The 12,965-nt window shown below is 28.4% G+C and overlaps 2 protein-coding genes across 5 annotated transcripts; one reads left to right on the top strand and one right to left on the bottom strand.

Annotated features, from left to right (window-relative positions):
• Positions 1–3,211: 3,211 nt before the first annotated feature.
• LOC111035869 (cysteine desulfurase, mitochondrial) lies at positions 3,212–8,669 on the top strand. Of its 3 annotated transcripts, none has more exons than XM_022317682.1 (11): positions 3,506–3,581; positions 3,793–3,869; positions 4,836–4,952; positions 5,017–5,154; positions 5,225–5,417; positions 5,485–5,619; positions 5,686–5,843; positions 5,919–6,190; positions 7,247–7,336; positions 7,411–7,513; positions 8,536–8,669. In XM_022317682.1, the coding sequence occupies exons 1-10, from the start codon at positions 3,506–3,508 to the stop codon at positions 7,472–7,474; spliced, it is 1,320 nt and encodes a 439-aa protein (XP_022173374.1). In that variant the 3' UTR covers positions 7,475–7,513; positions 8,536–8,669. The 3 variants fall into 3 exon arrangements, with proteins under 3 accessions (XP_022173372.1, XP_022173374.1, XP_022173373.1); XM_022317681.1 differs by having other exon boundaries at positions 7,411–7,520; XM_022317680.1 differs by lacking the exon at positions 8,536–8,669 and having other exon boundaries at positions 3,212–3,581; positions 7,411–7,664.
• LOC111035870 (transmembrane inner ear expressed protein) lies at positions 8,100–11,169 on the bottom strand. Of its 2 annotated transcripts, none has more exons than XM_022317683.1 (5): positions 10,981–11,169; positions 8,737–8,887; positions 8,526–8,678; positions 8,340–8,468; positions 8,100–8,281 (listed from the first exon to the last, which is right to left on the bottom strand). In XM_022317683.1, exons 1-5 carry the CDS (start codon positions 11,023–11,025, stop codon positions 8,139–8,141), a joined length of 621 nt encoding a protein of 206 aa, XP_022173375.1. In that variant the 5' UTR covers positions 11,026–11,169; the 3' UTR covers positions 8,100–8,138. The 2 variants fall into 2 exon arrangements, with proteins under 2 accessions (XP_022173375.1, XP_022173376.1); XM_022317684.1 differs by lacking the exon at positions 10,981–11,169 and adding an exon at positions 10,797–10,919.
• Positions 11,170–12,965: the final 1,796 nt, after the last annotated feature.

Raw genomic sequence — 12,965 nt, 5'->3', positions numbered from 1 at the left:
GCAGTGTATACGTTGGCACCTCTTTTATTTTCATGGATTATTAGCCAGATATTAAATTACTTAAATGACAATAATAAATTATATTAAAACATGTTGTATACATTTTATAATTAATGTTTATAATTAATTATAAATTATTTTTTATAGTTTGTTAAGGTAAACGGAGTCAATTTAGTAGATTGCAAAGTTCCGCAGATTGATATTGGGACAAGAAATAAACCGCACTAGTCCCCCTCCCCACAAGTACGTTTTTGAGTGAGGAATAATTTTCACGTTATGTTAACTAGGTTATTATACTCATAAGTAGTCTAGTAGTCACATATTATGTAGAATGATTTATGTTTTACTAATATTATATATATATATTCTTAATATTGTTATTTTTGAATATATTAAAATAGTTTACTAACCTGCCAACGTTAAATTTGTTAAAAGAACATAGGTTCAATATTAGGTAACTTAATACATTAATATTAATTGATATAGTAAAATAATATCAATATTTATTTTATAATTAAAAAAAATATATGCATCAGCAGGTTTTAGTTCTATGTGTGGGTGGGTGGGTTACAACTTACGGATAGCTTCAGTATTTGTCCCTAAGAATAAAATGTTCGTGACGCCACTGACCACAACCAACAAGATAAATGAAATCAACTTAACTATTGACTATTGATGTATTTCCATACGACATTTGTGTTGATAGTTTTTGCACAACATCTAACGGGATTAGAAGAATATTTTAATTCTAACTTGTAGCAATTAAAACATTTTCATATGAAATATTATTGAATAATTTTTAATTTTAGATTTTTATGAAGTGACTTCATTAACAATTTATTCGTAAAAATAACGATATTTTTGAAAGTAAAAATAATAAACAATTTGGCTTAAATAAGCTAGTAATATATTATTATAATATTGTTTTATATTTTAGGCACAAACCAAAAATGTTACCCGGCGAATTGTATAGGCAAAATAGGTACATTACTAGAGTGTTCGATATCGTCCTAAAGGCTTAGGTAACTATAAATTTTAGCTCATTCCTACTATACTTCATTTGCGACAGAAAGTGGTTGCGCACAATTCAAAACGGTTTTGACATTGCCGCAATCAAACAAATCCACACATCTTAGATTCATTCCAATGCTCGAAATAACCATATTCTCACGATGAACGGGGTAAAAACATTGTGAATTATGGATTTATTTTATTTCTGAATACAGAAACGAGTCAATTATTGAATGTTATTAGTCCATTAAAGAAAAATTATGCAAATGGCATTCAATGCTCAAATCTTTGGAAGAGGAACGTGCAGGGTGCCTGCAAACAAACTTATTTTAAAAAAAGCAAAACAAAAAAATTCAGGGTAATTTTTATAGTAGTTGTTACATACACTGAAGACTGCAATCTATAATCTCCCGATTCTTAAACCCAAAACATTATCTACAATAATAATTAGTTTATTAACGTAAGATTAATCAGAGGTTTCCCATCAATATAGCTAATCAATGTTTAAAACATGTATGAAAAACAATCAACCAAAGTAAAATTAATGCAAATAAAATTGGAAAAGGGACGTGGGTGCCCGGGCGGTACCCGTTTCCACCAAAAGTGTACCTTTCCCTTTTCTACCAATATACTCGTTTCCACCAAGACGAGTTATATGTTACGGGCAAAGTGGAAAATTCGGGCAATGTATACAATGTCCGAGGTATATTGGGCAATGTAAATTGTGAAGTATTTATACAAATAATCTGCATAATATATTTTGTTAGATAATAATGATAAACTAATATGAATTTATAATCGATATCTGATTGTGCTTGCATGTCGATCAAGTCAATTTGACAGCGAGAATTCATTTCAGGAGATATGATTGGTTTGACAACCAACCCTTTTTTAGCTGTACTTCCCTTCTTTTTACACGATTCGTAATTATTTAAGTATAACATTATTACATCTCTAGTTATATTTTTGTACTTTTTATTAATCTCGTGTTCCATTCTATTTCTACCTCCATGTCCAATAGACAAATGAACTTCATGTATAATATCATATAACTGAACATTATGCACTTAATATTTTATTGCATTACCTACCTTTAAATACATTTAAAATTTAATTAATTAAAAAAAAATTGTAATACTCTTATATAAATAACCATATAAACGAGTATAATAATTATTAGTATATAATATCATTGATTAGGTAAAATAATATTATGCAGATTATTTGTATAAATACTTCACAATTTACATTGCCCAATATACCTCGACATTGTATACAATGCCCGGTCACTGTGTACAATGCCCGGGCATTGTATACATTGCCCGAATTTTCCACTTGGCCCGTAACATATATACTACTCTTATAAGTTATGTTAAAAACTGCTAAAAAATAATAAATTAATATACAACATAATATAAATGTATATGTTACCTTATAATAATAATGTTTATAATAGTGAAGATTATATGATATAGATTGCACAAAATTGTATTTGAAATTTATAACGATATTATGTTTTAATTAATACATTTAGTGTATTATATTGAATTAAACACGATATAGGTTAAAAAATTGGTTAATACCGGAACACAATTATATTATTACTAGCTGTCTCGCTCTAACTTTTATACCATATTACTGTATATTTTTTTTTATTATTATATTTGTACATTTTTATTATGTTGTATATTAATTTATTACATTTTAACAGCTTTTAATGTAACTTATAAGCGTAGTATATAGAACTTCTCTTGGTGGAAACGGGTAATGGTGGAAAAGGGAAAGTTACACTTTTGGCGGAATCGTGTTACGCCCGGGTGCCCCCAGGCAAACGTATTAAAAGAAAAATAAATTTTTAAAATATATCATAGGTACCAATATTATTCAAAGGCCACCTTTGTTAAAATTTGTTATGATTTGTGGTTGCATTTATATAGAGAACCACTATAAGTTACAGCCATTAGGGGACATTGATGATTGAATTAATCTAATATACTCACCTACGTCTATAATAGGTACCTACATTAAATTAAATATATTAAATTCAATTAATTTAATCAATGATATTTTTTGTCATGGTTATAAGTTTATATTTTTATTACTAAAATTACAATCACCGCGGACTAAGGTATTCTTAGTCTGTGCCACATATTAAGATACCTAGTACGTAATAATTTAATTAAATTAATATTTTTTAAAGGTATTCTGCATTTAAAATATTGTCTGTCTTACGCGTGTTCATACCACAGAATAATATTCGTACTCAACGATAATAGTGATAACACTAACAATCTGTGTAGTGTGTGATAACGTCATGCAATAGAATAACATCATACCGTGCAAGTTTGAAGTTAATATTTTTAAAAACCCCAAACTATTAACATAAAAACCCAATTCATTTTTCAATTTTTAATTTCTTACACAATAATATAATAAACGACTTGAGTTCGGTTTACATTTCAAATTTCAATATTAATTAGTGCACTGTGACAAAATGGCTTGCCGAAACGTCAATGTTCAGAATTTGTCAAAACTTGTCAGATATTTTTCACAAAAAACCACCGAACAAGGTAAGTGTTACTCCAGATGACATTGGTGAATGATAATTTTAATTCAATGAGACAAATATTAATATAAGATTCACTATATTTATATCTAACCTAACATTGCAAGCTGAAATATATTATGTGGCCTTTGACTTTAATGAAAATTGAAAAATGTATTATCAATATAGGTAATGAACTGATGACTTTAATAAAAGATGTCTTTTTCATTTTTTAGAAACAAAAGTTGCTTCCAGAATGGGATTTTTAAAAGGTAAACCAGTGTATTTAGATGCACAAGCCACAACCCCTTTGGTGAGTATTATTGATGTTAAAATAATTTCCAGGCATGGGTAGTACCTACCTAGTAATAAAGGGAAAAGTATTCCATTTTCGGCTATCTCCCAATATGCGGTCTACCAAAATGGACGTGGTCTGCCGTAATAATATTAAAAGTATAAAAAAAAATTCAAATTTATTAAGAAATTCATTTATAATTGTTATACTATAATTTACATTAAAACACAGTTTTCAAATAGCTGTTAAAAGTATAAATAAAATATGTTTTGATATATTAAGGATCTACAAAATTATCCACAAACCATAATTTGATATCTCTAAGGAAAGTATCAAAAATGTTATCAGTTTTATTTAATCCTCACCACCAATACTCCGCTAAGTACCTCTCTAAGAGGTTTTCATTAGTACCACACATTTTCTTAACAATTTAATGTCTAAGAGGCTTTTAAAGACTTTCAATTCTTTGCGTATTGGCACCAGTTTCAGGGTCCACAACATTTGTTGAATGATTAACTGTTTCATATACATAGCATTTTTCAGATAAACCTTTATATCCAAACCAGGAATCTGAATGAACTGTATTGTTGCATGATAAAATATATATTGTTATGAACAATTAAGATAAAACATAAATTGGTAGATAATAAATATAAATGGATTCCCAGCTATAAGTAGAACACCATAACATTGATAGACCGCATACTGTACTCATAATTATAGTTAAGGTACCCACACACTGCAGCGGTAGCGGTAAAATTCTTTTGTCTTGGCGGTGGCTGTAAATTGCGTCCGGACTAATTTTACCGCCACCGCTACCGCTGCAGTGTGTGGGGACTTTTACGTAGTACACAAAACAGAGGTAGACCGCATATTGGGAGATAGCCCCATTTTCTTTCCATGTCTGTTTAAATGTATAACTTGATAAATGTTTCAATCATTTTGATTATACCTTCTATTGTGAGATATTTTTATTAATTTCAGGATCCTAGAGTTTTGGATGCTATGATGCCCTACATGACACATAGTTATGGAAACCCACATTCTCGTACACATATGTATGGTTGGGAAAGCGAAGAAGCTGTGGAAACAGCTAGACGGGTATTTTATTTTTATATTATTTTAATTAATTGATTTTTGATTTTAACTTTGAAAATATTCTTAGCATATATCAGACTTGATAGGTGCCAATCCCAAAGAAATAATTTTCACATCCGGAGCAACAGAATCTAATAATTTAGCTATTAAAGGAATTGCTCATTTTTATGGAGCTAAAAAACGACATATTATTACTACACAAACGGTTGGTGTTTCAACTATTCATTTATTTAGTGTATGCCCATCAATACATTAACATTTTATTTGTGGAATAGGAACATAAATGTGTTTTGGATTCTTGTCGTGCTCTGGAAGGTGAAGGTTTTGAAATAACATATTTACCAGTTTGTTCTACGGGTATAATTTCCCTTGATGAACTAGAATCTGCTATACGCCCTGATACTGCACTTGTTTCCATCATGGCTGTAAATAATGAAATTGGAGTAAAACAGCCAATTAAAGAAATTGGTGAAAACAATTTTAAAAATAAAATTGGTAAAAAAATGTATTAATATTAATTAAATTATTTTTTTAGGAGAATTATGCAAGTCCAAAAAGGTGTTTTTCCATACTGATGCAGCTCAAGCTGTTGGTAAGATTACTGTTGATGTTAATGATCAAAATATCGATCTTATGTCTATAAGTGGACATAAGTTATATGGACCAAAAGGTATAAAATTGAAAACTAGTTTTAATGTTGTATAGATATTTATAAAATGTATATTTTTATAAAAAGGTATCGGGGCACTATTTGTTCGCCGTAAGCCAAGAGTACGTTTAGAACCTCTTCAGAGTGGAGGTGGTCAAGAACGAGGTTTAAGGAGTGGAACGGTCCCAACACCAATAGTTGTAGGATTCGGCGAAGCATGTAGAATAGCTAAACAAGAAATGGAGGTTAATAAAATATTTAAATTCAATTAATTTGTTTATTAACTCATTATATAATCATTTACATCATGTTTTATTTAGTATGACCATGCATGGATGATAAAACTTTCAAATTTACTCCTTGAAAAAATTACCAAGAATCTCCCAGAAGTTATTCGCAATGGTGATGATGTTCATACTTATCCAGGTTGTTTAAATTTGTCTTTTGCATTTGTTGAAGGAGAATCCCTTCTTATGGCCCTCAAAGACATTGCTTTGTCAAGTGGTAGTGCTTGTACATCCGCATCTTTGGAGCCTTCATATGTGTTACGTGCTATTGGAGCTGATGAAGACTTGGCACATTCTTCTATTAGGTAGTATGATTTGTCTACTCAGTTTAACCTTACAATTTTATAATTGTATACATATAAATAGAAACTGGTTTTAAGATAAAATTAAAATGTTTTTATGTAGTTTAAATTGTGAGAATTATTCACCATTTGTGTTTTTACTAAAAGATATAATATTTTTGGGGCTTAACGGTATCTATTAAGAAAATTATTAATTTTCTCCTTAATTTATTATTCAGTCAATAAATTATAATATCTTTTTTTTTAAATAGTTTAATATTCTGTTATTATGATTTATGTGTTATAACAACAACAAAAATAACAAATGTATACATTTTTAATGTGTTCTGGGTACCCAATGTTTTCTAGGGGCGAACGCAAGGGAAGTTTTGAGGGTTTAACCCCCCCCCCCTAAAATATTAGGAACAAAAAATAAATTATTTGACCTACAGGTGTATTACTAATAAAAAATTCAAACAAATTCCACGCCCCCCCCCTTAATTTGTTTCCTGTGTTCGCCCCTGACGTTTACCATCCAGTATTCTGAATTAAAGAACAAAAATATTTTGACGTGTCTTATAGAAATAAAATAAATGTAGGTATGTAACAATTCAAAACAAAAAATATATTTACTTACTTATTATTCAATTTTAATGTGTACTGGTTGCCCTCAGTTCTACGTAATAAAGTGTTCTGAATTATTTATCAATTATATATTGCTGTTTCAATATATTTGATCAATAAGTATGGTAAAAATAATTTATCGCACTTATACTGTGGTTATCAAACAATGTGTTCACTAAATTCTTAGTCTTATATGCTTATATTTTACTATCAGTTTGAGTTAATTTATTTAATATTATCTTTTTGTTAGTTTTTATTATTTGAATAATAGAAGTATTCCCAAAATATATTATGTATTAAATATTCACTAACATCTAAAAATTGTATATAAACATTTATTTTAAAATAAAACTTTGAGAAACCTTACCCAAATCATACAGCACACTAGCCCCAGTAAAAATATTTAAAAACATACTAATAGATCTTTATATAACTCATACACCTAATATCTTACAGATTTGGTTTTGGCCGTTTTACAACCGTGGATGAAGTTGAATATACCGCTGAAAAATGTATAAGACATGTTAAACGACTACGAGAAATGAGGTTAGTTTTTCAAATAAATATACTTAACTAATAAATTATAAATACACTTTATTATAATTTACTCTTAACTTTAGTCCATTGTGGGAAATGCATCAAGAAGGAATTGACATCAAATCAATCAAGTGGTCTCAACATTAAAGTTCAACTAATCACATCTCATTAGTGATTTTGGATTAAGTATGTGGTATGTCTGTGATTAATAAATATAGATTTATGCATTGTAGATGTATGATTGTATCAGAAAAATATTATATTAATCAAAAAGAAAATAGTTATAGGGCAGTGCAATTTAATGTATCGATCTTAAATAAATATGATTATAACTATGTTCAAACAATGTATTTATTTAAAAAAAAATAAACTAATTTTGTTTTATCATAATTAAATACCCAAAGAATATTATTAATAATATTTAATAATGCATTTAATGTAACCAGGTCTCCTGCATTTTATGCATGTTTTAACATTTATAGAATATAATTGTGTATGAACCTTTGTTTTTGATTGGAGTTATAGGTATTATATTTTTGATTTTATTTATATTAAAATCTTGTTTCATCACTAAACTTCAAAATGAATTTGATATTTGCAGTACAACTTTAACTTCTTAAAACAAAACATATATTATAATAATGGACAATTCAAAATTAAAACCTATGCCTTATCAGTTTCCATGTAGATCCACATACATCATAGATCTATTACTATTTACTTAAAATTGTCATTGCTTTTAACTTTGTGTACAATGTATCATAATTCATAATATTTTTTATTTATTTACTAAGACATTTTAGTATTTAATTCAAACTGTTATAAGATTTGGTGTGATTTCATCAGCTGTATGTTTACGACGTGGTTTCATAACATTCAAAACATTGACCAATGTTGCTAAACGACCACTGAGTACATTTTCTGGTTCTTCGTCTAGCTTTTCCACAGAAGAATCTAAAAATTGTTGAATAAAATTAGGTAAAAGATAACAATACTAATTTAACACTCATACCAAAATCTGATGATTTTGGAGACTTTTTTAAACTTGGTGAAATAGTTTTAGTTGATGATAGTACTTCGTCAGACTCCTCTACCGTTTCATTGCTAGGAATTTCAAGCTCTGATTGAAGTCGTTTTAGTGCTATGTCATTTTATTGTAAAATTAACACATATACATTACATTAATTACAGTTAATACCTTTTAACAGGTCCATGTTGTCCATTTCGGTATCACTCAATAATCGTAATTGTTTGCAAAATTTTGTAGCAATCTTACGGCGTACAAAATCAGCTTCTATTTCTTGTTTAGTCCTGGGAATTCGAAATCTTACACAACAGCACATAAACACCACTATAAAATATTTTACTGCATAAAAATTTTTAATTTTGTATGCAATTGTGAAATGTACCTAGCGTGAAGAAGACGGTCATGATGAAAAAAATAATGTGCCATACACGGTAACCGTTGTATAACTGTGACTCTAGCCATTCTTCATCAACTTTCAATATGTTTAGGGGATCTGAAGTTGTTGTAGTTTTTAGATCATTTGATGCTATCACCTTAATGAAAATTATATAAGTATTTAAGTATTTTATAAATTACAGTTGCTGTTATTATTTTATATTTTTGTAAATAAATCCACTTGATAAAGTGTACTGAACATTAGCTACTCGCTACTCTATTTATACTATTGTTATTATAAACAATTTATCAATATTATCACATTACAACAAATATTATCGGTCAATTATAACCATATTTTGTTTGAAATAACTCAAGTTTGAAAAATGTTTTTTCGTTTGTGCAATTTCAATCAAACTTGATTCTAATGCTTTCCTTAAATATTTTATAATTGTATTCATACTGTGACATTTATTCAAATGTCATCAATATTGATAGATATGTATGTATGAAGAAAACAAATTTATTTCAGATGAATGCATGGAATGAAACTGCATAAATTTCATACTGCAACAATAACTTAATAATCCAATCATAAAGATATTATTATTTATTAATACTAAATTGTTCGTCTTCTCTAAGTAAAAAAGATAGCAAATAACAATATGCAGTGGTGCTTATTGTTTTTGTGTATGGTACTTTGACTTTTGAGTACCTATTCTTATTATAAGAAAGTCATACGATGGAGCTGCATGCAACAATGTAGTACTTACTTAAGGAAGATGACATCGTAATATTAGGAGATCAACCTAAAATTATGTAGCTATAAAGATCACAGAACGAGTCTGGTTATCAACAAAAATAAAACTGAATACCACCGAATGGCTAATGGGTAGTAGTGACTAGACATGTTATGAACAAGGCAGCTCTAAAAGTAGAGCCCTACCCTATTGAACAAGTAGTTAGCTTAAATACTCTAGAATCAACATAAACATAAAAAAATAACATGAATAACGAAATTTAATTAACAATGACTAATGAGTAAGTACTGTAAATAAAACATATTTTGCCACCCTCGGTGATAGGCTACTATCCAAAGGATCAAACACTGTGCGTCTGTGCTAACGGTACAGTCTTTGTGTAACGATGCCACAATAATAAAACATAATAATTTACCGATGCCTCGAAAGAGAAATGGTATACTTGCTGTATTCGACCGATAGCAGCGTATGCATATGTGAGACATATTATGGTCCATAAGTCACAACACGTGAGGGGGGGAGGTCGAAGATAGATTACTTACTTTCAAAAGAAATGTTTTACAGAAAATTCACGGGGGGCCTGTTCAAATCAAAATGAGAAGTATGAGAAACGAAAAAAACGATGGACTAGAAAATTTGTAAGACAAGCCAAATAGGTATCATATTATTACTAAAAGGAAAAAGGATTTGAGTGGGCTAGGCACCAGTAGAGGCGGGCTGATGAAAGTCTGTTATGAAATGTACTGATCAGAAACCAAACAAAAAAGCAACCAACAAGAAAACTTCGTCAGATATGGTTAGATAGGGTGAGAAAGGATGTCTCAGGTATCGATGAGTCAACAGAATGGATGATGTAATGGACCGAGATAGATGAAGAAGTTTGGTAAAAGCGTACAAAAGGCATCAATATCCTGTATAATACTAAAAAAAAAGTATGGTATTTTGAAAATGCTCATGGTCTCTTGGTTCTAATAATTATTATACAGTTAGGTATAAGTGTATAACTACCTATATATTTTACATTTTTACCCAACAAAAATAATTCATATTTATGATTTACTGTAATATTTATTATAGCCAAAATGGCAAAATATGTCAACACAGTGCGTTCCCTAATCAAAAGATTATGATATATATGAAGTAGAATTGTGTTTTAAAAAATATGCGAACATCTCTCTGAACTAGTTAGGTATACACAACTTCAACAATCACTTTAAATGTAGTTAGCAAAACGAATACCTAAGACTAGATAAAACTAAGTTTTTTTTTTCTATTTATCATAAAAATTAACTAATTAATTACATACCATATTGTCAGCTCGGTACCTATATTTTTATAATTACCTATACGGCTATACAACGAAAAGACTTGGGACGTTCGCATAATTTTCAAATCATATAAAATAGTGTGCAAACTATAAGCTGTAATATATTAACTAAAGCAAAAGCATGGACATTTCAATAGGTATGAACGTATTTTTAGTCGCTTACATCATCTAAGGGCAAACAACTTTTGTATTCACTTTGCCGAGACATTATCCCTGTACGCAGACCATCAATGGACTAAAGTACCCGAAATTTTGGCCTGCAAAACACAAGTACCACACCCATTTATGATAGTTTTTAATTTCGGTGTACAAACGATAAAGGAATGACACGCAACTTACGAAGTCACAAACATGTGCCACACCTAAATACCTATGTAATAACACGATACGGTAGACCTGTAGATTTATCACAAATGCCAATGTTTGTATGTATGTGACAATTGTCGTCGAAAGCAATATCCCATTACTCAAATTGTTATTGATCAAATAGAAATAATTTATTAATTTAAGAAGGAATGTATGATATATCGAATATCCTCATAAACCATTACACATATTATAAAGCCGATAACATATATTTCCATTTTTTATTATTAGGTACCTACAGAACAAAAATTGTCAAAATTACATATAGCCGTATAGGTGAGTTGTATGTAAGTCGTAAGAATACTATAAACATACAATTTACTGAGCAAATATACCTAAATATATGTATATTAGTAATTTAAGGGTGACCCGCTTGGACTAGTGTGTTCTAAGTTCTAACATAAACGATTATTATTCATTATATAGGTAATAGGTAGGTACCTAATTTTAATTGTTGAGCTAAATTTTTATAAAGACTAATAAAAAAAAAAAAATTGGCTCCTGATATAAATTTTGATAGCGTTTTTCGCCGCACTCTTATGTATCATTTAAACAGTTCCGACGAACTATTTTTTGCAATGGGATTGTCTGAATTTCAGACTAATCATCAATCGATCAATAAATTTGTAGCTGCTACCATAATAGTTGGACCGTTATTTATCGACTTGATTATCTTAATTCTCTCGGCATATTACTATATAAACTAAATAAAGTACATAAAAATAATAAAAATTATTTTTTACTCATTTCTTTATACCCGTTTTTTTCAATTGTTTATCATTTTTTTTTTAATTTTAAACAATAGCGACAAGATAATAATATAATAATATTAATGTACCTTTATCAAGCAGTATTGTAGTAATAACTAATTAAAATTAAATGTTCCTAGCTATCTTAAGTTCTTAACTTATATATTATTAGTATAATAGTATATTGTTATTCTAATTTTTAATTTCCATTAGGCACTAATACCTCCTTGAATGCAACTAATAAGTACCGATAGGGTTATTCTTGTGAAACAAAATGCATTATTATTATATCAATGAATATATTTTTTTTTCTTACGTGGGTACTTAGTTTAAAAGTTTTTAAAATGTCAACGATAGCGTATATTTTATAGGATTTTTTAAACATAAATCAGATTTTAATTATAGATCATAGATCAGATTTTAAACAATGATCCAGATTTTTAATTAAATTATCCTATTAGGTAAAATATTCTTATTAAAATATCTATGTAATTGTTATACGTAAGACTACCTTTAGACTTTTTGTATTTTATTTATATACCGACAATACATTTCTTTATTTTGTATGCTGTTTTATTAACAATATTAGTTCATAATAATTGGTTTTTATTTTTTAATGAAGATTATTGTATTTTGATCATTTAATTATTTTAAAATGCTGTTGGACAATAACATAATATCGATGAAAAAAATAGTATTTTTTCACATAGTTGATTTTAATTACTAATTTGTAATTAATATTAATTATAGTCATAAATATCAAACGTATAGTAATTTAACAATTAATTGCTAAATCATATTTACAAGAATATTCTTAATGAATTAATTATACTTAATACGACTAAACAAGATTAGGGATTAAATAATAAAACACAAGTTACAAAAAAATGCTCTGATATAATTTATTATAATGTATAAATTTAATACATTAGTAGGTACGTTGTACGTCATACGCTGACAAAAAAACAAAATTGAACGAGCATTAAAATAATTAATAAATATAGATTATTGTTATTACATTTTATCTGTATTC

Source organism: Myzus persicae, unplaced genomic scaffold (genome assembly GCF_001856785.1).
Source record: "Myzus persicae strain clone G006 unplaced genomic scaffold, MPER_G0061.0, whole genome shotgun sequence".
Taxonomy (NCBI): Eukaryota; Metazoa; Arthropoda; class Insecta; order Hemiptera; family Aphididae; genus Myzus; species Myzus persicae.
The sequence above is the reverse complement of the archived record's forward strand: the minus strand, read 5'-3'. Positions and strand labels throughout refer to the sequence as shown.